The sequence below is a fragment of the Ambystoma mexicanum genome, chromosome 10 (assembly GCF_040938575.1).
Source record: "Ambystoma mexicanum isolate Mex_15411 chromosome 10, UKY_AmexF1_1, whole genome shotgun sequence".
Taxonomy (NCBI): domain Eukaryota; kingdom Metazoa; phylum Chordata; class Amphibia; order Caudata; family Ambystomatidae; genus Ambystoma; species Ambystoma mexicanum.
Genome location: NC_090932.1, coordinates 1,279,004,174 through 1,279,031,893, shown reverse-complemented (window position 1 = coordinate 1,279,031,893; position 27,720 = coordinate 1,279,004,174). Strand labels below are relative to the sequence as shown.

At 46.5% G+C, this 27,720-nt stretch overlaps 1 protein-coding gene across 1 annotated transcript in view; it reads left to right on the top strand.

Annotated features, from left to right (window-relative positions):
• THOC5 (THO complex subunit 5) overlaps window positions 1-27,720 on the top strand; it is a 476,028-nt gene that overhangs the window by 106,399 nt on the left and 341,909 nt on the right. Inside the window, exon 11 of the mRNA XM_069619274.1 lies at window positions 8,554-8,653. Coding sequence (XP_069475375.1) covers window positions 8,554-8,653 — 100 coding nt within the window. The remainder of the gene's footprint in view (window positions 1-8,553; window positions 8,654-27,720) is intronic.

The following is a 27,720-nucleotide window of genomic DNA, read 5'->3' as shown; positions in this document are numbered from 1 at the left end:
TAGCGCAAACTGTCTTCATCACTTAGTTTGTTACTGTAGTATATTGGTGTTTAATATTGAGTTGATTTCTACTAGTGAAAGTTTTCTAAATGATTGTGTAAATAAATGTTTAAGTATTTTTTTACCAAGAAACCTTGATTGTGTCTACTTGAACCACTGTTATTGTGATACCTCTGTGCAACTGCTTTTACTGCTCACATTCCCTCTTGAGATGAGCCTGGCTGCTCAGCTCGCTACCAAAAGTGTGTGGTACAGACTTATACCAAAGGTTGTTTTTTGCTTACACCTGTAGTCCTAATTGTGTGTGGTGTTCTCAGAGGGTACTGCCTGCAATTCTGCCTAACAGTAGGCAGGATATTGTCTGAGTTATCAGTTTTGGGTCTGGTCGCCAGGCTTGATCTTTTTACTGCAATTTTTGATTGAAGTAGTGCAATTTTGTTAAGTAGTGCCTTTTGGATGTTTGCGCACCAGAAGACCTCCTTATTACAGGATTCTGGAGGGGAGATTGGGGTTTCCAATTCTTTGAGGATGTTGAAAAGCTCCTTGGTATTAGATTTGGAATTGAGGGTTCTATTGTTGCCGTTTTCCCTGTTTGTTTCTAAGAAGGCAGTTTTGTATGCAGTGGAGGTAGATATGAACTTGTCCTTGTTATGCGTAGAAGTTTTTTTTTTTTTCTTTCCCCGAGACGTCTCTGCTTCTCTTTTAGCTTTCCGTAGAGTTTTCAACTCCGAGGAGAACCATTTGAGTTGTACCAGTGGTTTGGCTTTCCTTGGTTTAAGTGGAGCTAGATGGTCAAGGGCCTTAAGGACTGGGGTCCATCACTCTGTTGAGGTGGCTTAGGCTCGGTCAGTCCTGCTTCCTGGGAGTACGGAGGATCTTCCTGGAGCGCGGGTCCGACTTAAAAACAACGCTAATAATCTGGTGTTCCTTTCCCTTGCTGTTCGGTTCCAGCAGCGACTGCAGTGGAAATTCAACTAGCTCTGAGATGATGTCCAGGTGGCTTACTTTGGAGTTGATTGGTCCCACCAATTCAAGGGGTGAAGTCGTCCTTGCAGGGCTTCCCTAGTCGAGGCAAATTCGGAGCTTCAGCACAGCAGCAGGGCTTCAATGGGCAAACCAATGGTCCAGGAGTTGCAGCAGGCGTCTCTTCCAAGTTCTTCTTCGGATTCCTTCGTCCAGTGGTCGACTCTGCCTTCCAAGGCAAAAAGCCTTACCTTTTATGCAGGTTTCTCATTCCAGCCTAGCTGTCAGTCAAATAGCAGGGTGGCTGTTATTGCCGGGATTAAGCACAGGGAGTTTCGGCACCTCCCCCACTTCCTGCCCCAGCCAGACATACTGGAGCCAGAGACAAAACGAACAAAGGGACCAAACCTGGTTTGGTGCGCAGAGTAAATCCCAAGAAGGACCGTTCCAACAAGAAATGGCGACAAAAGGTCGAGGCAGTTTTGACAAAAATGGCCCCCATGGCTGCTGTACTGCAGCTGCGAACGCAGCCCGCAGTAAAAACACACAGCGGTAGTTAAAAGTAAACCCCTACCAATAGCCATTAATAGTGGAAAGGGTAACATAAAAATGTTACATGAGAAAATAGACAAAGGGGATACTAAGTAACCCCTCCAGCACCCTATTGTAAGATAGTGTGTGCTGAGTCTATAAAGTTACAGATGTAAGTAAAGTCAATTTCAATACTGCTCTTGGAAACAGTAGTTATCCAAGAGAAAGGTATTTAAACCTTGGGGAACTCTGAAAGACTTCCCTGTGCCACTGCACTGAATGTGCTGTGTGCCACAATGTAAAAAGAAAAAACAAAGGGGTGATGGCTGGAAGGTTTAGACTGAATCGTAACCACTGGCATTGCTCGGGGTAACCCTTCAGACCATCGTTCTTCGCCTGCCAAGCCATTACAGAAGGGGAAAGACCATATGCAAATCAGGCATGGCCCCACCCCAAAAGGGGCAGTCCAGCCCAAACTGCTAGGTCACATCCCTTCTGCACGAAGACACGGGAGGCACGGGACCCACCCTTCAACTCTTTTGTTTTGCTATTGTCACCCCGAGTGGGAAGGGTATGCCCAGACGTGGGTCCCTTGCCTGCTGGGCCTAGAGACCCAAGCTACTCCTCACTGATGACGCCCAACAAGGCTGAAACATGTCTGGGGATGCTTGTGGTGTCGTGCAAAAGGGATGTGACCTAGCAGTTCGGGCTGGACTACCCCTTTGTGGGTGGGACCAAGCCTGATTTGCATATGGTTTTTCCCCTTTCGTAATGGCTTGGCAGGCGAAGAACGATGGTCTGGAGGGTTACCTAGAGCAATGCCAGAGGTCAAGATTTATTCTAAACCTTCCAGCCATCAACTCTTTTGTTTTGACGATGTAAAAAGATGCCTATGGAGTTTGTCAGACTCTAAAAACCAAAAGAAACAGAGTTCAAATCACAGAGAAATGCATGAGAGTGGGAAAAAGGGCTCACTCTCTCCAGGTTAAAAATGAAAAAGTCCTAGAGTCCAGCAAAAGTGCTGGGGGTCTCCAAGGTAGAGAGGAATTAGCGTATTTCTGAGAATTCTCCCTAACAGCGTCCCAGATTTTTGCACGGATCTTATTATCCTTTAATCATCATGTGCATAGTTTCCCAGAGTTACTCCCGGGTACCCTGCTTTTACCACACATCAGCAGCCTGATCTCCGATACTAGCTACCAATTGGCTTTTGATGTCCCGGACTGCAGGGGGCACTCCTACCGTCTGTTTTTCAAATGCATAGATCCAATTGCCGTGCCCGCCGTAAGGGCCAGGAGCGCTTTTATTAGATTGTTTTTATCCATCTATGCCCATGGTACATAATGAAGCCTGCTGGTCCCTTCCCACTTCACTTTTTCCTTGCTATCGCCATCCGGCCAAACCTGCTCCTTAACCTCCCATCCCATAAACTTTACACCCTAGGAGTTTGTTCAGGTGCCTGCTCTGCCTCCTCATCCTAGTCATCCTCATTGACTGTACTCCACCCGCCAGCTTTGTCATATCCTAGGCTGTCCACCTGTTCACTTCCTTCTCCCTCCTTTTCCACATGCACGTTTTTTATGGGTGTATTATTTATCATGGATAGGAAATCTTCTGCTTTCCATCCATCTGGTGCCTGTTCTTCCTGTCAGTCAGCTTTCACTTCATTTTGCATTGTTCAGTCTATACAATTCTGCTCTTGCTGAGGCCAGAGCCACCTCTAAATCTCTTATTGACATCGGCATGTCCTGGGGCGTCCGTAGGGGACACATATGGGGGTGGTGTGGCTGTCGCTGCTGTGGATACATATGTTGGGTTAGTATATCCCTCCGCGCTCTGTCGTTGCCCCGCCCTGTCGTCCTCGGCAATTGCCCTTGCTACCGTCCTGTCTGCCTTCTCCCGTACAATTTTCGGTGTCTTTGAACATCTTCCAAAAGTCTAATATATCATTCCTTCTTTGTAAATGTTTCTCCTTATATTTGGCTGTTGGGGGTATGGACATATGCTCTAGCATACCCTTATTATGGGAGCCTTGCTCTAGCCACAAGCGGGGCATCCCCCCTCCTCTTGTTTGTCGCCCACTGCTTATGGTACTTCTCAAGCCTGTCCCGGTATAGCAGTAGGGCCTTACACATGTACTCTATTGGGGTTTCTCCTCCCATGGTGGTGGTGGTCACGTCCTTGCTGTCCTTATGCTTGCACTAACGCACTGCACACACTGTTAGTTGGTCAAAAAACTGTCAATTTTTACCTCATCCCTTCTGTCAAAAATAAAATTAAAAAAATGCTCTCGCCCCATCCCCACCCTTTCTCTCGCCACACTGCCACTCACACACTTCACACATTCAAAAAATGCCGCTAATCGCACAATGCCCTCCTGGGCCTTCACCCTACACAATATAAATGCCAATAAAACTAGCTAAAATAACAACTACTATTCCTAAGCCCTCTAATCATACGGGGCTCCTATGCATTTCCTTTTCCTTTTGTTGCACATTATAAGTGGCGCCACCTTCTCCCCTTACTCGGGGAGGCATTCAATTTTCCTTTCCTTAATATTCTCCTCCAAAATTAATACCAAAAAACAAATTGAACCACATACATGCCACACCCACAATTTTAATATCCGCGTGTTCACACTATTCACACTCTCCATACATCTATCTCTTGCTTGTTATCCCTTGCGAGGCTAAACTCACGTGCGCGTGTTCACGCAAGGTACTCCATCACAGGGTTCCGACAACAAGGGCCTGCACTTCTACTCGGAGCCGCGCCCCGATCCAAAGAGCAGACAGGATTTCTGCAGACGGCTCCTGCACAGCCACTTGGGAATACACGTTTTTGGGACTGGTCACTGTAGGTGGGCGCGGCCCCTTCGGCGAGGCTGCCTGGACAACTCCACAGGTGGGGGAGGAGGGGCCCTGGGATGACGTTGGTGTCACCAAATGACGGCACACCCACAAACGCTCACGCCAGAAAAATACAACCTGCTAGGGAAAAAAGGCAAAGAGATTCTTGCAAGGATAACTAGTTTTAATTAGTGTGGTACAAGCAGAATGTTAGAAGGAAACAAATCCTCATCAGTGACGTAAACCTATGCAGTAAAAACCTGCGTGACTGGTTGGTGAGACCTTATACATGGTTATCCTGCTCTGTAGGAGATGCCAGTCCATTGGCCCTCAGCCGCGTCTGTCCGTCTTCCATCACGTGGGGTCTGCTGGGCTCATCTCCAGGTAACCAAGGTTGAGTTAGCAACTGGTTACTATGTAAGACAATGCTATTCTATCATCATCCTGTGCACCTAGGATGCTTGGGGTCTGACACAGGGGGGGAGTCTTGAGATCAGGCTGACCCACACATTCTTTACTCATTCTGTGGTGCACATCTGTACACTAGGCTTCCACCCTCGCTTTGGGCTATAATTAATTCCTCCCTGTACCTTGCATTACAAATCTTCTCATAGTGGGGTTAATATGATATGGTCATGTCCTCAGATCTTTAATGGCTACGTATTTTATGGTTGGTGGTCTGGGATCACCTACTATTGTGGAATTCAGGGGTTGCGAGACTGGGACAGTTGTGGGTGCCATAACTCCTGGTTGGCTGGGTGGGGGTCGGAGGCCTGCTTTGGCCTGGCTGTGACGAACTTGCACTGTGAGGTGCCTGGTACTGTATCGTGCCCTTTCAGGGCACATCCCTTCTTGGGATAACATGCATCTGGCAACAGTTGTAGAACAAAGGAGAGTTTCTATGGGAGCTAACCACGTGGGTCTCAACGCTTGGGCCTATTCAGGTTTCTTTATTAGGTTTGTGGTCTGTGTCTACCGCGCAGCCATGCAGGCCCGAATGTTTCTACCATAGCTACAAAATGGCGCGTGTTTATATACGTGCAATAAGTCTAAGCATCTACATTTCATATAGTATTGTGTCCCTGCAGCGTCTATTAGCAGGCCCACTCCACCTGGCACAAGACGTGTATTTATGGGATTCAATTTACTCTATAGTGCCTAGGTTGGTGTGGGATAGGTTCATCTCCTTCCCAACAAAGGCCACATCCCAGGAGATGAACAAATAAATGGATCACACTTACTATAGTTATAGGCAATTGGGGCCTAAGGGGAATCAGTTTAAACTTTTGGGTATTTCCGTGTGTGGTGTGGCTTTCTTTCCTCTCCCCTTCTGCCTGCAAGACTTTATGGAGTCTGCTCCGACTGTCTCCTGGGGTGTGCAGCTTTACAGATTAGCATCCCTGGTGAGTCCTCATGTTAGGTTTCACCAGGGAAAAGGCAAGTTGTCCATACTAGGACAAAGAAAAAAATCACCCTTCCTCTTCCTGGATGTTTAGTATGGACTTTCATCGCAACAAAGAGTTTGGACATCCCAAACGCAGGTGGAAATATTCAGTGTTTATTAATACAATGGTGATACTCCTGATGGAGACACATGTTTACCAACGGGTACCTTTTCCATCTCTTGTTTAAATACATGCTTAGTTCCCCACACATGTTTAACTATATCCGTAATTGTGCTCATTTTGTAACATTTATGGATTGCATGATGAATACCATTGAACTCTAGCGCATGCTTGGCTGCAGATGAAAGTTCGTTTTTATGTGTATTACACATTTGGGTGGTGCAGCCAGATGTTACAAATGAATTGTACAACTAATGTAAATTATTTATTTTGTTAGGATGGTTTCTCAAGGTTTTGGTCTCTGCAAGATTTTAATGTTCTCTCTGAGTTGGTGCCCATGCCACTCTTCTGGCTTTCCTCTCCTTTTCTTGGTCATGGTCTCATCCTTTTCTGTTTCTGCCTTCTCCTTGGCCAGAATTCCAGGCTTTTCTTTCTCAGTTTCTTTTGGTCAGGGCTGCTACCTTTTCTCTTTCCATTCTCTTTATTGGCTTTTTTACTCTGACCCTTCTCTCACCACAGTCTCCCCTTTTGGTGCCTTTTCCGAGACCACACCCTTTGCCTATTCATGGGCCACTGCCTTTGGCTTTCTGCCCTGGGAATGAGGGCACTGCTCACCACCTTTTCTTCTTTAGTTAAGCTGCCTGGCTTGTCCTCTTTTCTCTGGTACTCTCTGCTGCATCACCCCACCTCCTTCCAAATCCAATTTACTTCCCCATTGTGTTTTCTTTTGCTCAACCTTTATTACCTTCTCGCTCTCTCTGAATTTTATCTTTCACTCCACTTTCCTTCTCTGGGTTTTATCTCTCACTCAACCTTTTTTCACTCACTGGGTTGTCTCCTCTTTCACTTCAACTTCCTCTACTTCATACAAGCTGCTTCCTCCTCATTCCTGATGGTCCCCACCTCCAAGGTCAGGTTTCGTCTCTGAGCATACTCCGTATTGGGGATGGTTTGTAGTTCTGAGTTTGGGATACATGCCATGGGTATACCTTTATGGGTATTTCCGTGTGTGGTGTGGCTTTCTTTCCTCTCCCATTCGGCCTGCAAGACTTTATGGAGTTCGCTCTGTCTCCTGAGCTTGTCGGGTTTCTTTGGGTGCTAAATTTCCGTTCTGAGCGTAAGAGTTTGAAATAAATGTGTTGTCTTGTTAGTGTATGCCACATTTATTTACCTGGTTGTGTTTGCTGTGGGAGACTTTCAGTCCAGGTCCTAGCTGTAGGCAAAATGTTTCCCTTTCTTAAAGCCCCTTGTAGTGCGAGGACGGTGCAGTCCTCTCTGTGTCTGGTTGTTGTACAGGATAGATGTTTCATTGTCATCTTGGAAGTTAAATGGCAGCAAGGTGAGAGACTCCCATAATTGTTCTGTTCAGGGTGGAGAAGGTACTTCAGTGGTTTGATTAGGATTTCCCCATAGTCTTCCTGCCCATGTTGCTGTAATTGATTTTCCTGAACCTTGCTAGGGATTTTCACTCAGTGAGAGCGTGTTCTCGGAGATGTTGTAATTTGTTTGCTCTGGTCATATGATCTGGAAAACGTGTCCTTAGAATAAGGGCCATTCCCATCATCGAGGACCTAGTATCACTCCCATGTCCTTGTGACTATGACCGGGAGGTCATTTTGTTACAGTGGGTAAAATGTGGGCTGCATACATTTGTCTCAAGTTTGATTACATTCTTGTCTCCCTAATTTAATATTTTAAGGAAGTAGGTCACTGTATAATAATACTGGCCATGTGCCACATGTCCACCTGCTCACTGATATGGTACACCACATGCTACCATTAGGTGATATCCCTGAAGCATGTCTGGGAACCCTCATGGACGTGGCTGCCATATTTTAATGTGTATTCTGGATATTTGAGGACTTGGGGCATGTGAAGAGGGTAATCGCCAGACAGCATGGAGAATGTGCCCTCGTAATTGGGTCCTCCCCAGCAGTAATGAAGCGCCACAGTAAATATCCTAGCAATAAACAAGTGCATGATAAGTTTAAAAAGATATGTATTTATTATGGCCCAACAGGATATAGGATATACACAACACGACTGGTAATGTCTAAACAGGGAAAAGTTATCTTCCATAGACTAATGTTTAAAAAAAGAAAAAAGGGGGAGAATTTAAGGAGTTTGTACGAAAGAAATGTAAGGGTTACATTTTTGGAGACTGCTAATGGAAGCCAGCTTAGTGTGTCTGCATGTGTCTGTATAGGTATTCATGTACAGTATGGTTTTACAAATAGTAAAGCCTAGCTCGAAGCAACCTAGTATTGTATGAGGTGGGAGTGGAAACAAGGGGATGGATCAATTCAGACCCGGGGAGAGAACCTTAGAAGCTCCAGGCGATGTTACAGATGGGAGTTGAGGACTTGGATGTCAAATAACTTAAATGTGTTTTGTTTATTTGGCAGCTTTTCCAGTTTTGGGTTCTTGTAGACAAGCTATCCCAGCAATGGGAAGACTTGGAATGGCAGAACTATTTGAGTTATATGTCACTGTTGATGGCAGAGCGTTCATAGTTAAGCTCCAGGAAACTAATGGCCAATTACTATTGTTTGAGCTATGCTAGGCGGACAGTAATGAGGCAGGATTTTTCAGTTCTGGGATACAAGTGATGGCTATAATCTGATTTTGTTCCTCTCATGCTGCAGAAACGCAGGCGACCCACACTGGGAGTCCAATTGGATGATAAACGGAAGGAGATGCTGAAGAGACATCCATTGTCAGTCTGCATCAACCTCAAATGTAAAGGTAATAAGCAGTTGTGCTGGGTTGAGCTGTATTGTATAAGGAGCTTCCAGTGTGAACTGCTAGATGATGACAAATTGTGCTTTGAGACGTAGTGTCTTGCAAGAGCGAATACATCACTGACCGATTTAAGGACTTGCTAAATGTGCTGAGCCAAACTAAAATGCCAGTCCCTGAAAGTTGATGTGCTTTTTAGTATTGAAAATTGTTCTAATTTTCCTGAGTGCCAGGATCTCCCCAGCCCTGGGATGAGGGGCTTATTAGCACCTATATTCAAAGCACAGAATCGACCTATTTCGAAGAGCATCAGCATATTTTAATTTTTTTAAGTGAGAACCTGCCCACCCTCATGTCCAAGCATAGAATCAATGCTACAAATCTCTGAACTGCTGGCGTCATGCCATCATGCCAATAATGCTTGATGTATACCAACTGTGCTGTTCTAACTGACCACCTCCATTCAGATGGTACATGTTTAAAGTGTATTATTCTACATTACATTTTCAGCCCCTTTTTTTGAACTTAATGAAATTCCTGTAATAGGATTGTTCCAAAGATATAACTGCATTGATATATTTTTCTGCACCATAGTCATTCTAGTCCTGTAAGTTTAGGAAACTTGCTTCTTCTGTATCTTTTGTCGGCATGATTAAACTGGATGCTCATAGAAGGTCTGGCTCTTAATGCAAAAATTTGGAAACTTCTGCTTCACTGTTATGGGATCAGAAACGGTCTCGGAGTTCTACTAAAACAATTTCAATAACTACCGATAGAACTGCATCGATAGCCTTCTGATCTTAACCAACTTTTCCTGTTATGGACACTTAGCAGGAACGTGTATCACTGTTAAGACAGAATTCCTATTTTTGGGGATTTCCATTTTTGTATTTTTGGTTTTGGGGGGGGGGGTGGGCTGGGGCTGTCAACATTTTGCTTTTCCCTTTATTTCCCTGCGTCATATCTAGATAGAAATGTGAATGTTAACATGTGCCACACTTAGATGGAATTCTTAACCTAGCCTGCGTCACATCTAGACAGGATTATGAATGTTAGCATGCGCCTCACTTAGATGGAATTCTTAGCATGTGCCACACTTAAATGGAATTCTTAACCTTAGCCTGCGTCGCATCTAGATAGAAATGTGAATGCTAGCATGTGCCACACTTAAATGAAACTGTGAATGATGACAAGTGCAACACTTGAATTGAAACGTGATCACTAGCCTGCCTCGCATCTAGACAGAATATTGAAATTAGCAAGCGCCACACTCCGATGGAATAGTGAATGATAGCAAGTATCACACCTAGACATAATTGCAAGGACACCAATGCCAACTAACCAATCCACTAACAATTTCATCCCTCTACATACACCTCTCAAACTCTAACCATACACAACCACAAGCCTAAAACGCAGCAATCCGCACAAACTTCACTACACTGCAACAACAAAACAAACTGCACATAGAGTTGCACAACAGCACACGACTACTGACCGTAAAACACCCCAAGCCCAGCCAACTGACCCACCGGGCTCAGGCTGGCAACAGCACATCACTGCTCTCTTGCACTTTTCCAGGTAATTCCCACTAACTCACCTGCCCCCCCCCCCCCCCCTCCCTCTTTCAGAGCTGCCAGGGGACCACTCTGGTGGTGATAGTGCGCGGTACAAATATCCTTTAACATTAACGGTAACATTTTTTTTCTTGTATAACTGTGGTTTTTCTGAAGTCCAACTAAGGGTTTAGCAAAACCATACAACTGAGTCAGTACAAAACTCCACTCTTAGTATAAGGCTGTGCCACCTGAGTATTTGGTAGCACAGACAGAGCAGCCAGGCTCACCGTAGGCGGTAGAGAGGTCTGTAGGAAAGTACAAAGAACCTGTAGCATACACATGGTTCAGCAGAAACGCTTACACCCAGAAGGTTTATTTAAAAAAGAAATCTTTATTATAGATACAAATGGGCCAAAGTAAATCTTGTTGGGTACGTGTAAAGACTGGAGGGGGGGGTGTCTGTACTCCTCCTGCTCTCTATCTGGTAGAGGAGAGGCACAGAGGACCCCAGCCAAGATTCTCCATTTGGTAAACGTGGGTAAATAAGTATTTTATTTGCATTTGTTGTCATACATACAGGATTGGTTTTTGCAATTCTGAGTTTTTTTCATATCGTGTGACATTGATATAGTTATTAACAATTATTAAACCATAAACAACGTATAACAGGTACTGTCTTTTTGCTACTGGAGTGAGTTTGTGTCTCTTGTAGTTCATTTGGTGTTGGGGTTCTGCTATCTGCGTGGGTATTTCAGGCTTGTCTGTTCCAGGTGTTCGTTCCTTTTTTTCTTCTTGCTGTAGCTCGGTTTTAAATTGTTTCTGTTGTTTTTTTAGGGTTGCTTGTCGTCTTTTGAGGTGAGCAAGTCTCTTATGAGGGCTTTCCATGATTCAAACGTGGTACTTATGTCCTCCTCAATACCTCTGGGCCCTTCTTCTCATGCCTTGGTCTCTGCTTAGGCCCATCTCTCTAGCTCCTTGTACCATTGCTCGTATCGTGGTCCTCCAGGTGTTTTCCATGTCATCGCTATTGCCGTCTTTGCTAGTATGCACATTAGGTCCATTAGTCTCACTGTGTGTTTATGCTTGCTTAGTCTGGGGTACGTGCCCAGTAGGCACTCTTTTGGAGACCGTCGTATCTGTTCACTCCCGCTTTTCTACAGATTCTTTCTATTTTCCTCCAAAAGCTCTGTATTTTGGGGCAGCACCAGAACATGTGCATTATGCCAGCTTCCTCGTTGTTGCACCATGGGCACTTCGGCTGGGTCTGTTTGCTGAAGCTTGCAATTCTTAGAGGTGTCATGTAGGTCCTGTAGAGGACGTTCAATTGTATTAGTCTAAATCTTACATTCATGGACCCTTCTTTTGGTTGCATCAGTGCCCTTTCCCATTCTTTCTCATATAATGTGGTCTCCAAGTCTTTCTCCCATCTTTCTTTTAGTGTGGTACTGCGGGGGTTGGACCTGTCTGCTAGTTGGGCATATATTCTGGACACTGGCCTCCAGCCGTTGCTTACATTGTACATTTCTTCCAGGATGGGGAACAGTGCCGGTTCTTCTGGCCATGTGTCCCATTTTCTTTTGGCAGTGTGTTTGATCCGCTGGTACCACAAGAATTGCCCCTTTTCCAGGCCCTCGTGTTCACATAGTGTATCAAAGTCTCTGAAGACCCCCTCTTCAAACATGTCTCCCCAGGTGTATAGCCCAACCGTTTCCCACTTTCTCATTACAGGTATGTCTGTAGGCGTCTTGCATACATCAGCCAACATTGGGATTTCAGGTGAGTAGGGGTGTCGCAGATATAGTAGTGATTTGGTTCTGTCCCATATCTGTCTGCCCAGGATTACTATCATGGGTGTGTGTATTGGGTCAGTTGGTGGATTCCATAGTATTTCTTTGAGGTGTGCCGGTGCTATCAGTTGTTGGAGATACTTGGTTTCGGCTGTGACTTCCTCTGATAGCCACCTCGTTACGTGGCTGAGTTGTGCTGCCAGGTAATATTGTATCCCTCCTTCCTTGTGTGGTAGTGTTAGTATTTCTAGTGGTAGTTTGTGTCTCGCCCCACCCGATAGTAAGTCTGAGTAATGCCTCTAGCTTTCTGAAGAAGGGTTGCTTGATGTAATAGCATACGTTTTGGAATTGGTATAGGAACCTCAGGAGTATAATCATTTTAGTGATTGCAGCTCTGCCCATCATGGATTGTGGTAGCTTGTTCCAGAATCTCATTGATTTTCGTAGGCTGTTTTTGGCAGCCACCGTGTTGGTTTCGTATGTAAGCTCCGGTGTATGTTTGACGTTGACCCCCAGATATCTGAACATTTCAGTTTGCCACTTGATTCCTACCTCTGGTAGTTCTGTTGCGTCCTTCCCCACGTAAGCTCGCTAGTGGGAATGCGCATGACTTCCTCTTGCTGAACTGTATTCCCGAGTAGTGTGCATAGTTAACTAGTATCTCCAGCATTATCGGTGCATTAATGTGTGGATCGCTCATGTACAGAAGGACATCGTCAGCGTAGAGGGATATAATGTGTGTGCATCCTACCTTTATCCCAGCGTCAAAGTGCTGTTTTCTGAAGTATATGGCGATGGGCTCTAGCCCCAGGATGTACAGCATGGGTGATAGCGAGCAGCCCTGTCTTGTTCCTCTCTGTATTTCCCATTTCTTTGACAACACTTTCCCGGTCTTCACTCTTGCCGTGGGTGTGTTTTATAGTACTTTGACCCATTTTATAAAGCCAGGTCCGAACCCGCTCTGTACTTCTAGTATCCACTCCCAATATATGGAATCGAATGCCTTGATTGCGTCCAGTGATCATATTGCCATTTGTTCCTTGTTGTCTAATGTTTGTGCCATAACGTGCTGTAGTCGGCGGAGGTTAGCCGTTGTGTTTCGACTTGGGACAAATCATTTTGGTCCTCATGTACCAGGGTCCCTACCACTTTTGCCAATCGCTTGGCCAGTATGGCTGTTAGAATTTTGCTATTGTAGTTTAGCATCGCCAGTGGGCGATAGGAGTCTCATTCCTCAGGAGGCTTGTTTGGCTTTAGTATCGGGACTATCAACATTTCCCTCATTGTCTCCGGCATATTCCCCAGCTCCTACGCTTCCATGTATACCTCATGTAGTAGTGGGGACAGGGTCGGCTCGTATGTCTTGTAAAATTCTGGCGGTAGGCCGTCGCCACAGGGGCCTTGCATGTGGCTAGGGATCTAATGGCCTCCGTTACATCTTCAATTGTGATTGTTTCTTCCAGTGTTTCTCGCTGTTCTTTGCTGAGTTTGGGCAGTCCTATTTCCTCTAGTGTGTCTCTAATGTCTTTCTCCGGCACTTTGTTGCTGTCGGCGTATAGTTCGGAGTAGAAGGCGGCGAAGGTATCGTTGATCGATCGTTGCGTCCTGTGTAGTGTTCCTGTTGAGTCTTTTATTGTTTGTGAGGGGTGTTTCGGGTGTTCTCACTTGCACAGCCATGCCAATAGCCTGCTTGGTTTGTCTGCCTCTTTATGTGCCCTGACGGTGCGAGTTATGTAGTCGGATTTGGATAGTCTACTCCACTTCTTCTGGCAGCTATCTCTGATGGACTTTAGTTTTGATTCCGTCTCAGTAGTGATCTGGGCGTTGGTTTCTAACTGTTTTATTTCTTTTTCTTTGGCCTCAAGTTCTTTCTTTAGTTGTTTCCGAATCCCCCCAGCCCCGGCTATTACCTCCCCGCGTGTCACTACTTTCAGTGCTTCCCATATCGTTACCCATCTGTCCACACTACCTGTGTTTAATTTGCACAAATTCAGCAAATTTTTCCCCAAGTTCCTCTTTAAATGCTTGATCTGTGAGTATGTCTGTGGGCATACGCCAGAGCGGGATGGGAGGGGGGGGGTGGTCTGGGTCCTTTGGTTTCCCACTGCATGATTAGGGGGGAGTGATCTGATATTGATCTGCCCAGGTATTGTGCTAGTTCTACTTGTGGCATTTGGTCCCTATCTATGAACAGATAGTCTATCCTGGTATGTAGCTTGTGGGGGGATGAGTAGTGTGAGTAGCATCTGTCGGTGGGGTGTAGTGTCCGTCATACATCCACCAGGTCTAAGTGGTCAATCATTGTATTCAGGGCCTGTGTGGTTGTGTTTGTTGGGTGTGGTGGTGGTTCAGACCTATGTAGGGCCCCATCTCTCTCATATTTGTTTGAGATAGGCTGGTATGCCGTGGTTGGGGAAGTAGGAGTTCACAATGCATACTCTAGTTTGTTCTATCATGCCCCACATCACCAGGTATCTGCCCTCTTTGTCAGCTTCGGTTCCCAGCGGTTGGAGGTGTCTCTGGGCTCACCCATGTGAATACTCCCCTTGCGTATTTAGAGTAGGATGCCCGTTGTCCGTTCCCTCCCCAGAGTTCTTTCAGTTTGGATGTGGCTTAGTTCGTGAGGTGGGTTTCCTGGAGTAGGGCAATCGATACTTTTTTTCTTTGGAGGAAGGATTTGATCCTGTTTCTTCTCAGGTATGATCCCATGCCTCTCACGTTCCATGTCATTATTTTAAGGTGTGTTGCCATGGTCTTGACTGAGTTGTTTATTGTCCTGTTTTCGACCGCCTTCGAGTTGTGTGTTGTTTTCCCGGATCGCGCGCTCTCCTTTCTTGTAAATTGCCTTCTTTTTTCTGTTAGTTCTTGGTTTTAAGGCCCCTTTCTCACCATTTATTTGTAGCATATTGACAGTGTAACAAACGTAACTATGAACATGGGTTGAACTGGTATGCCCAGCTTCTGCGTGCGGTACGCTACACTCGGGCGCCCTCGCGCTGTCTAGCCGCATTCCAGGTTTTGGGCACGAGTGGGTTTGTGCTGGCAACGGGCCCGCACTGTTTCGTTCGTGGGTTGGGTCTTTGTGCTCAGTCGGAGTGGCCAAGCGTGTCCTCAGCCTTCTTATTTTATCATGTTGTTCCAGTGGTCTTGTCTCGTTTTTATGCTGTTCCTTGCGTTCCTGTGGACTCTTCCTTATCGTCCGCTAGGTTATTATGTTCCATCCACATGGTGGCCGCTGCCGGTGTTTCAAGGAATATCGCTCTGCCTTTATGTATCACCTTGAGTCTTGATGGGTAGAGCAACATGTACTTCAGGTTTAGTTTTCTGAGCCTGTCTTTAATTGGTACAAAAGAGTTTCTGGCTTTTTGTACTGCTGGCGTATAGTCCGGATAAATGGTGATTTTGGAGTTGCCTCGTTCTATTATACCTCCTTCTCTGGAGTATTTTGAGTTTAATATTTTAGTGATTATCGGGCGGGGGTATGAGCCTGGGGGTTGTTTCTTCTGGAGTGATCTGTGGGCCCTTTCTACTGCAAAGCCTTGTCAGGTCACTCACCCCGATTTCTTGTTGTATGAGTGATTCAACATATCTTGTCGGGTTTGGGCCTTCTGTACCCTCGGGCACTCCCAGTATTCGTATATTGCTGCATTGTGCGCGTCCTTCCGCCTCCTCCGATCTGGTTTCTAGCGTTTTCATTTTCCATTCTAGCTCCTTTATCCTGTTTTGTAGGTCTATTGTGTTCTCTGAGGTCTCTTGGAGGGTTGTCTCTGCATTGGTTCCGTCTTTCCATCAGATTGCGGGCGTCTTGGCGCATTAGCTGCATGTCTGTCTTGACCTCCTCTATTTTTGTATCTATGAATGTTCTGAGCGCAGCTATGGCTTCCAGTACTTGACCGTCTTTGGACACGTCGTCCACTGCTTTCTGGGTTTCTGTTCCGGTGCCCCCAGTTTGTGGGGCTTGGTGACGGCAAACAAGTCCATTTATGGTTGCCTTCCCCTTGTTTCTATAGGATGACATATTGGTGTTGTTTTGTGGATGCAGTGCAGCCCTGGTAATCTGAGCATGAGCGTTTCTCTGGTGGCTTTTTTCAGTTGGGCTGGGGGTTGTCCCGGTCAGGCTTTTGTCTCAGTTTGGGTGGATGTTGTTGCTTGTAGCTAGTTTGTATGGTTCCGTGGTCTCAGTCTGCCTTGTCTTGCTTGGCTTGTGGTTCGTTGCGGCTGGGGTATTTTGTCCTTAGCTTCCGGGTTTGTAGCTCCTAGTGCGTTGTGGGCCTTACTGTTGGGGATCACCTATATGTTGTTCATCGTGTTTTACTTCTCACCGCCTTCCGTTTTGGCTTGTTTGTCCTACTTTCTGTGTGCCTGCTCTCTTTTCTCCCTTTTGTTTTCTTGGTTCGTGTGTTGGTGGGGTGTCGCTTCTCCTCCTCGTTGGTTCTTGTTCAGGGTCCAGTATTGGGCTGACCGGTGCAGGCTTTTTTTTTTATTGCCGGCGGGGTTGCTGTTCCTGGGTGCCTGCTGTTTTGTTATATTTATTAGTCCCTTTCCGCTATGTAGTGGTCGCTTGTGGAGGGTTACCTCAACACATAAGGAGGTGGAGGGTGGTTTTATGGGGTTTCCGGCATGCCCTCGTGTAAGGGGGTGAGTCCTTGAGTTTTAAACAATGGAGTTTGTGACTCCGGTGCACCGTTTTCTTATGTGGCCCGGAGGGGCTAGCTCATGCCCTCCACAATTTCCAGCACTGTTATGCGCGACTGTTCTGTGTGTTTCATCGTCTCTCCCCCTCGCCCCCCTAGCTGGATGGCTCACCTTCTTTGCGCAGGCTTCTTCCTCCGTTCGTGTGTCCTCACCGAGTGTCTGCTCCTTTGACTCCGGCGTCCAGCGGGCTCAGCTTTTCACTTCCCGCTCCTCACTTCTCTCCGTGTTGCAAGGTGTTCCGGGGGCCCCTCCGATGCTAGGTCCGGCACACTTCTCCGCTCTTCTGCTGCTTGTCTCGCTCTCCTCCGCGGCTCCGCTGTGTCGCCAGTCGCGCTGTCTGCTGCTCTGCTGACCGCCTTCACCTTCCTGGGCGTTAGTCTGGGCAGACCGGCCGTCCTCTCCTGCTTCCTCGTTTCACTGCAGCTGTTCGGTGTGTCGCCTTTCCTTTCTCGGCGATCAACTCTGTCTTGCCTCGTAGCTGGATCGTTGGGGCGGACTGCCCTTTCCCCTCCTTAGCTGTTCGGGCTCGGTGCCGTGCCCTCCATTATGCTTGGCATCAGGGGGGTCTGCTTCGGAGGGTTGTGCTCGTCCCTTCGCAGGTCCAATTTTTGGCAGATTTGTTGGGTAACTGCCGGGAAGCGCTTGTACTTCCCTGCAGTGTGTTTTAATTTCTCCTTTAGTTCGCTTTGACCGCTGGTATAGGATCGTGTCCAAGGATCTAGGCGGGAGCTCGGCGCTTCTACCTCCTCACGGCATGAGCACCAGGTCACGCCCCCTCAACTAATTTCAACCTATGAGGGACGAGCAATACCAAAGTCGATGGACTCAGAAAGGTGCCTTTAGGGAGCCAGGACAGCCAAAGTAATCTGGACAAAGGCAATAGTTCTGATGCACTTCTTGGACGAATAGTCTTTCACAAAAGTCAGATAGTTCAGAAAATCACTGTAGAGACACAAGCTGTTAAGCCTGTGCAAAAGGGAGTTGAAATCGACTCAAAGTTAAGCAAGTCCAAATCTCAAGTGAGACAACATGACTTAAGGCAAGAAGGTAAGTACCCCGAAGCCCAAACAATACCCCTGGTTAGAAGAAAAGTGGTCCAGCTGGATGAAGTCTTGCTACAGCCATGCAGACCTTGGTTCCTGAACCTCAGTCGGAGGGACAAGAGGGAGGAGGTCTGTAGGGCTTTTGCGGCAGTACTCTGGAAGGCTCTCTTCGATTCAGCAGCACTTTGCGGTTTCAGCGCTTCGCAAACAGCACTGATGCAGAACAAATTTCTCTGGTTGGACTTTCCTTAGTCTCTCGGTCCTGGACTCTGGTGAGGGGTGTCAGAATCAAGCAGGAAATCCTGATCCTGGAGTGCCCTTCGCAGGCTCCTGGAGCTTTTGACCAGATTCGTTCTGCGGCAGACATTGCACTCGGTTATGGACACTTGACCCCTGGCATTGGGCTTCTGCAGCAATTGAGAGGCACAGCAATTAACCTCAGCTTTTAAGCAAGTTTCCCATTCATTCACAGCCTAGGCTGTCAATCACACAGCAGGGTGGCTGTCCTTTCAGGACAGCCAGTCAGGACAGCCAGCTTGCCAATCAGGACTGGTTTTGTTCAGGCACTCCTAGAGACAAAGGACAGGGCAGTTTCAGGAACCTCCCTCACTTCCTGCCCTTCCAGACACACTGAAGCCAGGGGCGGGCTTCAGGGCTGAAGCCCACCAAAGGCAAAACACACAAAGGGCCCAAATCATCTGTATCAATGCACAGAGTAAAAGCCAAGAAAGACCCCACAAACAGAAAATGGCAAAAAAAAAGACGACCGGGGCCATTCTGACAAAATGGACACCCATGGGTGCTGTACTGCAGCTGAGGGTTAGCCTGCAGTAAAAAAGCACACTGGTAAACAAAATGGACACCCATGGGTGCTGTACTGCAGCTGAGGGTTAGCCTGCAGTAAAAAAGCACACTGGTAGTAAAAATTAAACCACTGCCACCAGTCATTTAAAGTAGTGAGGGTAACAATGTTACTTGAGAAAGTAGGATAAGGGGCTACTAGGTAGCCTCCCAGCACATAAAATGGTGCGTGCTGGACCTACAAAGTAAGGTCAATTTCACCTTACTATTCTTGGGAACAGTAGTTCACCCAAGAAAAGGTATTTGAACCTTAAGAGAAATCCAAAGGACTTCTCAGTGACACTACACTGAGGGTGCTGTGTGTCACTATACAAAAAGCAGGTGTCTATGGAGTTTGTCAGCTTCCAAAAACAGTGAAAACATAAAATCCTAGCCAGCGAAAAACACAGGAGGAAATGAGGAAAAAGGTCTGTCTCACTCAGGAGTTGAAATTAAAAAGTCCTAAGTCCAGCAAAAGAGCTGGGGATCCCTAAGGTGGGAGGAATTTAGCACATAAATGAAAATTTGCCCTAACAAACATGCTCCATGCATTATTCGGCAAAGCTGTCCAGGACGCACAAGAGTGCAAAGGAAGACTGACACCCTTAAATCCTTAGGACAACTCCCTAACAAACTCTTTGTGCAGACAGGAGATTCAAATACACGGCGGTTTAGAAGACAGAACTCCCTGCGGTCCTACAATTACAACCAGGGTGGGCAGAGTTCACCCTGGGATTTTTCACAGGGGCAGTCCTCCCAACAGAACTTTCAAAGGGGCCACAGAAGGTACAGAAGTAGGGACAGAGCCTCCTCCTCAAGAGAGGGCTCCACCCCTCCTAAGCAATGACCACCTGCTACAGGTTCCCTCAGATGCCTCTCCAGTAGGAGGTCGTATTTCTCATTTACCCAAGCATGGGAGGGTATCGCGTCTGACAAGTGGGTACCTTCCACTGTGGCGGGGGATAGGGGGCTTCTGCATAGAGCTAATACAAACACCAAACGACCACCTGCAAAGACAAACTACACAGGAAGAGCCACACATCCTGCTAGAAGCGGTCAAGGCACTGCTACTAAAGGACACCATACAAATCGTCCCGGCAAACCAGGTAAACAAGGGTATTTATTCAATGTACGTACTTGTGCCAAAGAAAGACCTAACAATGCACCCTTGTCGTAGACCTGCGCCCTGTGAACAAGTCAAGCCACACACATTCTGCATGACAACACTACAGGAAGTAATCCCACTTTTAAAACGGGGGGACTACATGGCAACCTTGTACATGAAAGATGCATACTTTCATATTTCAATGGTCCCAGCACACAGAAGATTCCTGTGCTTCAAGATAGCGAATCAGCACTACCAATTTAAGGTACTACCCTTCGGCATAGCCTCTGCTCCAAAGGTATTCACCAAGCTACTAGCGGTAGTGGCAGCACACCTTTGCAGCGAAGCAATCCCAGTGTACCCTTATCTGGACGACTGGCTAATAACAGGGGAATACCCCCAAATTTGCAAGCAAAATACCCAAATCAATCTCCTGTTCCAATTGGGATTCTCAATCAACGAGAAAGATCAAGTCTCGTTCCAAGCAAAACAAAACATTTCTTCTGAGCTATCATGACTAGTCTTCCCGTCAAACATATGTATGCAAAAGATATTGCTGCAAATACCTCAGTATCTAGCAAGTCACCAAATAACCGTAGGCAAAGCATTACGCCTGCTCGGGATGATGGCTTCATGCATTTACCTGGTTCCGCATGCAGGGTTGCGCATGTGCCCAATGCAAGAGTGGTTAGCGAAACAGTGGTCTCGGGGCAAGCGGTCATTGGGACGATCTAGTGGTTGTTTCGCTAACCCTAGTCGAGCACTACACTGGTGAACAAAGGAAAATCTGTTGAAGGGAAAACCCTTTCACAATACCACAGTGCAAGCAATTGTCACAGCAGACGCATCACTTATCGGGTGAGGAGCCCATTATCTTCACCACACAGCGCATGGTCTGAGGACCCATATCGCAGCCCAAAATCACATAAATTTAGATCTACTAGCATTGCTCAAAGCCCTGCAAGCTTTTCAAGTGTATCTATCGGGCCAAACAGTATAAATCCTCACAGGCCGCACCACTGCCATGTTTTACATAAACAAGCAGGGGGGCACACACTCTGTCTTTGCAGGCTAGCCCAAAATATTTGGAAGTAGGCACTCAAGCGGAACACGTTCCAAGTGTCCCGACACGTTCCAGGGGAACTCCATTCTCTGGCAGACTCACTAAGCAGAGATCCCCTAACCGATGACCACGAGTGGCAGCTCAGCAGAAACCTTTCAGACAATATCTTTTCCCTCTGGGGCTATCCTCCAATAGACCTGTTCTCCACAAGCCTAAACACACAATGCCTAGACTTTGCATCCATGTGTCCCCAACCCAGATCCAAGGGGAACGCCCTGTGGATGAGCTGGTCAGGGAAATGTGTCTACGCGTTTCCCCCAACACTGCTACTCAGCAAGATAGTGAACAAGGTGCACCAGGAACAAGTAACTCTAATCCTGGTTGCTCCTATGTGGGTTAGACAACCTTGGTTTCCGCATCTGTGCAAAATGGCGATGTGCGATCCAATCAAACTCCCGTGCCCCCTCAACATACTCACCCAACACATGGGAACAACGTTGCACCCACATCCTCAATCTGAGAGCTTGGCTCTTGAGGTCATAGAATTTGGTCACTTAAAACAACCTCAAAGGTGTATAGAAATCCTCAAGGAGGCGCATAAACCAAACATCAGACACTGTTACTTTAACAAATGTACTCCATCCTACATTCTTCAAAATATGTTCTACTTACTGGACTCCGGTCTAGTATTCAGCTCCATCAAGGTGCACCTAGTGGCTTTATCAGCGTACACCAATTCTCAAAGCAAGTTGTCTCTTGGAAAGTCCTGGTCATGAAAGCATACATGGAAGGAGCGAAAAGGCTTTGGCCGCCCTCCCCCATTTCAAACTCTCTCCTTCATGGTGGAATCTAAATGTGGTACTTGCAAAGCTCATAGGTCCCACCTTTAAGCCTATGCACAAATTCAGCCTTAAACACCTAACATATAAAACCGCTTTTCTGGTGGCCATCACCTCCATAAGAAGAGTCGGTGAATTAAAAGCTTTAACAGTACAAGACCCTTTCTTTGTTATCCACAAACACAAGTTGGAACTAGGAACACACCCTAGGTGTTCACCAAGTTCCATGTCAATCAGTCCATTGAACTACCCGCTTTCTTTCAAAACCCTTCAAGCTCAGCTGAGAAAAACCTCCATACACTGTATGTAAGGAGGGTGGTTCTTACTATATAAACAAAACAAAACGGCTACGAAAAAGAGATCAACTGTTTGTCTCCATAGAGCCTGGCAGGGAAGGTGATAACGTTTCAGAAAACGCCATCTCCAGATGAATAGTGAAAAGCATACAGTGCTGCTACTCTATCAAACAAAACTCTTCCTTTCACACCAAGAGTTCACTCTACCAGGGGCACAGGAGCTACTTTGGCCTTTATTGCAAACGTCCCGCTGGACACCATATTCTAAAGCAGATTCACATGTGGGACAAGCAGTGCTATAACATCTATTTGCCGCTGTACCTTCACAACCCACCACCTTCTCCAGACACTACCCGCTAATCTATGCATAGCATGTGATCTAAGCCGATCCACAAGCCTCAGAAGGGATACATTACTCACCGTAAACCTATTTCTGATGCTTGTATCTGCTTAGATTCACATGCACATACCCTTCCTCCCCTGTTGAGTAGAAGGTGCATGGACGTTTTCTGGCTTTACCTTCTCTTATCTGCTTTATTACATCTGTACTCGCGCTACACTGCATGCTAACTCATGTCAGAAACAGAACTATCTGAAGGACCTCGATGCGTGACGGGCCATTGGTATCGTGGACATCACACTAGGTATGGTATTACTGGCATGCCCTTTCGACGTCCCTTTTCGAGTTTCGAAAACAAAAATGTAATACTCTGCGGCTACCACTAAATGTCAGCCTATGCATAGCATGTGAATCTAAGCAGATACAAGCATCAGAAATAAGATTCTGGTGAGTAATGTATATATATAACGCCTGTAGTGAAATTGCACAAAGCCACAGGCCTCGGAATGAGGAACGAAGATGTTGGGCAAGATTTGGAGCCGTACCCTTAAAGTGCACTACAACAACCTTGACCTGGCAATAGGAACCCAACCTTTGGTATATGTCTGTACCACACAGGTTGGTAGTGTGGTCGAGTAGCCAGGCTCATCACAAGAGGGGTCAATGTGAGCAGTAGCGTAGTTGCACAGAGATTCACAGTGACAAGTATCCAAATAAACACTTATAGTCAAGGTTTCTTGATTAAATAATTATTAATTTATTCAACAGTCAGTTTGAATAAGCCTTCCTCAGAAAGGAGCAATAGAATAGCAACACAAAAATACACTTCAAAATACACACTTAGTTTCTCTAATCAGCAAATACCCATTGGGGATGGCACACACACTCCCTACACCCTCAGGTGACTTAAATAGCTAGGCCACTGTGCACATTAATATATCACTGTTGCATTTAGAGCATTACTCAGATGTGTGTCAAAGAAAAGGGTTATTAGAACAAACAAGAGATCACAAATATTCTGAAGCAGGTAAGTACTTTTTGAACCCCCCCAATGCAAAGTAAGTTCACCCCTTCTTGGAAGGATAGGCACAACACAATGTCAGAGGAGAGAAGAGTTATTCAGGGAGCCAGGTCAGCCAATGTTAAGTTTGCAAAAGTCTAGGTGAGCTGAAGCACTTCTTGCAGGTAGGTAAAAGTCTTTCACAATGTTTTTAGAAGTCTTTGTAGAAAAGAAGATTCAATATAGGGCCACAAGCTCTTAGGCTTGTGAGTAGTAGAAGATGAAAGCAACCAAGGCATGTCTCAACTAAGAACAAGCAAGGCTACACAACAAGAGGTAAGTTCTCTTAGATTGTACATTACCTTTAGTTTGAAGAAGTGTAGCAGATGGCTTATGTTCTGTGCAGCTCTGCAGATGCTGGTGTTCCTGTGCCTCAGTTGTGGGGACAAGAGGGAGGACTTCTGCGGACTCCTGCACTGCAATGGGACTATCACCAACGACAACTGGCAATCTTCAAACAAATGGCACTTCGGTGTTTCAGCTACTCGTGTCTGCCACAAATAGCACCACCACGGTTCCTGGCTGTCGAGAGGGGCTTTCCTTGCATCTGGGGTCCAGCACTAAGCTGCTAAGGTGGCTCAGGCTCGGCCAGTCCTGCTTCCTCGGAGTCCAGAGGATCTTCCTGGAGCTCTTGGCCAGCTTAAAAGCAACACACCCAATCTGGTGTCCCACTCCCTGGCTCTTCGATTCCAGCAGTGACTGCAGTGGAAATACAACCAGCTTTGAGAAGATGTCCTGACGGGCTTACTTTGGTGTTGATTGGTGCCACCAACTCAAAGGGAGAAGTCGTCCTTGCAGGGCTTCTCTAGTCGAGGCGAATTAGGAGCTTCAGCACAGCAGCAGGGCTTCACCGGGAAAACCAACGGTCCAGGGGTTGCAGCAGGTGTCTCAGCATCAGCAGTTTTTCTTCGGATTCCTTTGTCCAGCGGTAGACTCTGCCTTCCAAGCCAAAAAGCCTCGCCTTTTTTTGCAAGTTTCTCCCATTCATTCCAGCCTAGCTGTCAATCACACAGCAGGGTGGATATCCTTGCCGGACAGCATCCTGTAACCAAGGGGATTAAGCACAGGGAGTTTCGGGCACCTCCCTAGCTGTCTGCCCCTGCCAGACATACTGGAGCCAGGGGTGGGTTTTACTTGTAAAGCCTGCCAAAGACAAAATGAGCACAGGGACCAAACCTGGTTTGGCGTGCAGAGTAAATCTCAAGAAGGACTGTTCCAACAAGAAATGGCGAAAAAATAAGACTGGGGCCATTTTGACAAAAATGACACCCTTGTGTGCTGTACTGCAGCTGCGAACGCAACCCGTGGTAAAAACACACAACGGTAGTTACAAGTACACCACCCACCATTAGTTGTGGAAAGGGTAACATTAAAATATTACATGAGAAGTTATACAAAGGGGATACTAAGTAACCCCTCCATCACCCTATTGTAAGATTGGGTGTGCTGGGTCTAGAAAGTTACAAATGTAAGTAAAGTCAATTTTACTTTACTGCTCTTGGTAACAGTAGTTTATCCAAGAGTAAGGTATTTAAACCTTGGGAAATCTGAAAGGCTTCCTTGTGCCACAATGCAAAATGATGCCTATGGAGTTTGTCAGATGCCAAAAACAAAAGGAAACAGAGTTCAAATCACAGAAAAATACATGAGAGAGTGGGGAAAAAGGTCTCTCTCAACGTCCTAGAGTCCAGCAAAAGTGCTGGAGGTCTCTAAGGTAGAGCGGAATTGGCACATTTCCGAGAATTCTCCCTAACAGAAGAGATGCAAATTTTGCAGCACGAAGCAAAGCGCCATTGATTGCCGACAAGGGCTGGAGGAACATTCCTGACCCCAGGGGCATGGAGCCACCTGCAAAATAACAGAATAAATCCTCACTAATTGCAGACCGAAAGCTCAGTTTTACGGTCCTCACCCGCGTGAATAAGCCAAGCGGAACAGTAGCCCTTTACCTATGGTGGGGAAGAGAAGCTGTTCTTGTGAAGCAGACAAGAACTGATACATGTGTTGCCCAACAAGCATTGCAATCCGCAGGCACTCTCTCAGGCTACGTGGATATACCAGTGGCAACAATTGAGACAGTCTTTCTCATTACCTTGAGAAGGCACACTGAGCGCTGGGAACAGAGCAGGGTCCCAGGCCTGGGGGGACAGGCTCCAGCCAATCAGGGAGACGAAATCCTGTGGTGGTGAGTAATGGGCAAGTGCCAATGGTAGTCCTGCGACCCTGCAACCATGTAATAGATCGTTTTTGGGGAAGTCTCAGGCGAGACAACCTGACTTGGAAGGACCAGTTAGCTAACTGATATAGGTGCCTTCCATAGGTACTACCACCCCAGCCACCCAATAGAATGGGGTCTTAGGTTTTTGGGGAAAGTTCACAGGTTGTGGAGCAATTTTGGTAACAAACACCTGTGAAACTGGCCCAGAAGGTGTGATTGCTGGAAATGTTGGTTTAGTGTATGAATGATCCCTGTCTGTTTGGATAATAAAAGACAGTTCCAATTTGCCCTTGGCTGAGTCCTCCATCATTGCCGGGGGAGGGTTCGTTGGGCATGGGGCACCTAGCTGAATGGTGACTGTAGCACGAACGACTGTCCTCTGGCATACCTTTACAAGAGGGACTGTCCTGAAATCCCCTGCCATTGTAGTACGTTTTGTGTTACTTAAGGTATACAGTATTGGGTCGCCTCTGAGAGGCACCCTATTTTTGCCTTGGGTTTTTGTATCACCCTTCATTCGGTTTAGGGAGTAGGTTGGTGGTCGCTGTACTTCAGTTTCGTCCTCACCTGTGATGCAAGCCATGTACCTTTTTGGTAGCCATTGGATGTCACAGATCGCTCCGACTCATAAGGATGGTTCAAAGGTCTTTAATGACATTTTGTGGGCCCTAGGGCCGTCCCTCTAGTCTTCGAGTGGGATTTCGTCCATAGCCCGGGTGTCCTCAACCCCAGGATAGTACTATCGACTGGTAACTTCTATTGTTTGTGTCTACGGTTGACTCCTTCAGATGCTGTCTCTACACTCTTTTAGGGACTTCCTATCAGTCCCTACTCTATGCATCTGTTGGTGCTCAAGGGGAATTTAGGAAAGTGCCAGGTACTTGCTCAGTGGGATTCAGCTTTGTTCACTCATGAACACACTTACATTTCCTCCACTTTTACTGAGTTCCTCTTCCTCCCACCAAAACCCTTGCCATCTGGTGTTTACCTCTCCTAGTTCTTGCCTCCCCTTTTGATGTTATGAATGCTCCCACCTGTTCCCTGCTGCTCCCAATTGTTTGCCTCTGCTCAACAAACACTGAAACATCGCCTCATCCTTTCAAATCACTGCTTCATCCTGCTGGGCTCTTGGTCTTCCTCCTCCTCCACACTCGAAACCCATACAACTTCTTGTTTTCGGTGTCCGCCTTTATACAACCCCCCGCCCCCTTCATGCCATTGGTTAGCTTTCCCTTGTCAATCTACTTCACTCTTTCCCTTCCCAGGGCATGTATTTGCACATAAATATTTAACAAGGGTTCTTAGACTCACTCCCCTCTTCTGTGCTGGCTTGTCGCTGTGCATCTTGGGCAGTGCTTTGGAAAGTACTTGGGTTCCTTCCCCATCTTTTTCCTGGTGGTCTAGGGTGTTGGTTCCTCTCCCGGGACCAGCAGTGGACTGTGCTGATCTCCTCCCTCATTTGGCATTTCGGTGTGTTTTTGCCATTATCTTGAGGGTCACTCTGAAGCAGTTGTCTGCGATTATTCCCTTTTCTCTGGGGCCCTGCCACTTTTTTCGGTGGTCAGTGCCACCATTTCATTACTGCAGGTGGCTGTGATGAACTTTGCTTGCGTCATCAGGAATGTTTATTTTCCTTGAAGACGCTGGAAGGAGATAGAATGGCAAGTCTGTGCATTGGACGGCATGGTTGGCGGGAAGGTGCTGCCTGCATTCTTTCCGGCACACGTGGAACGTTTAGGGATTGGGGTTCCTCCCCAGTAGGGACAGGGCTGGAGCTAGGTTTCCCCCCTGAGAGGCATGTTAGGGGAGTTTTCCTAAAGTACACCTGGAGGTAAGACTCTACAAAACTATCCCTTGGTATACAGGTCCCCAAATTGTAGTAAAAGTCTGTACTAATCAAAGGATTGGTAGGATGGCAAAGCAGCCAGGCCTATCTTTTCAGGAGGATGTGAGCTGTGGGTAAGTTAAATTACTGCAGTCAATACAATACCCCAAAGAAACTCTTACACATTGGAAGTTATGATCCAAAATACATTAATTGTATATACAAAAGTCAGGTAAATAATATTTTAGGTAAGCGGTTCAGTGAATTTGTCTGTCCACCGCTCTTAAAAGTAGTCCCTTATATTTGATCGGAATTATACTGTGGTAATGGCTGCTGATACTTACTATGACTGATATTCACTTAGTCCGCGATAAGGTTATAGATGCAGATTAGTTAAGTAATC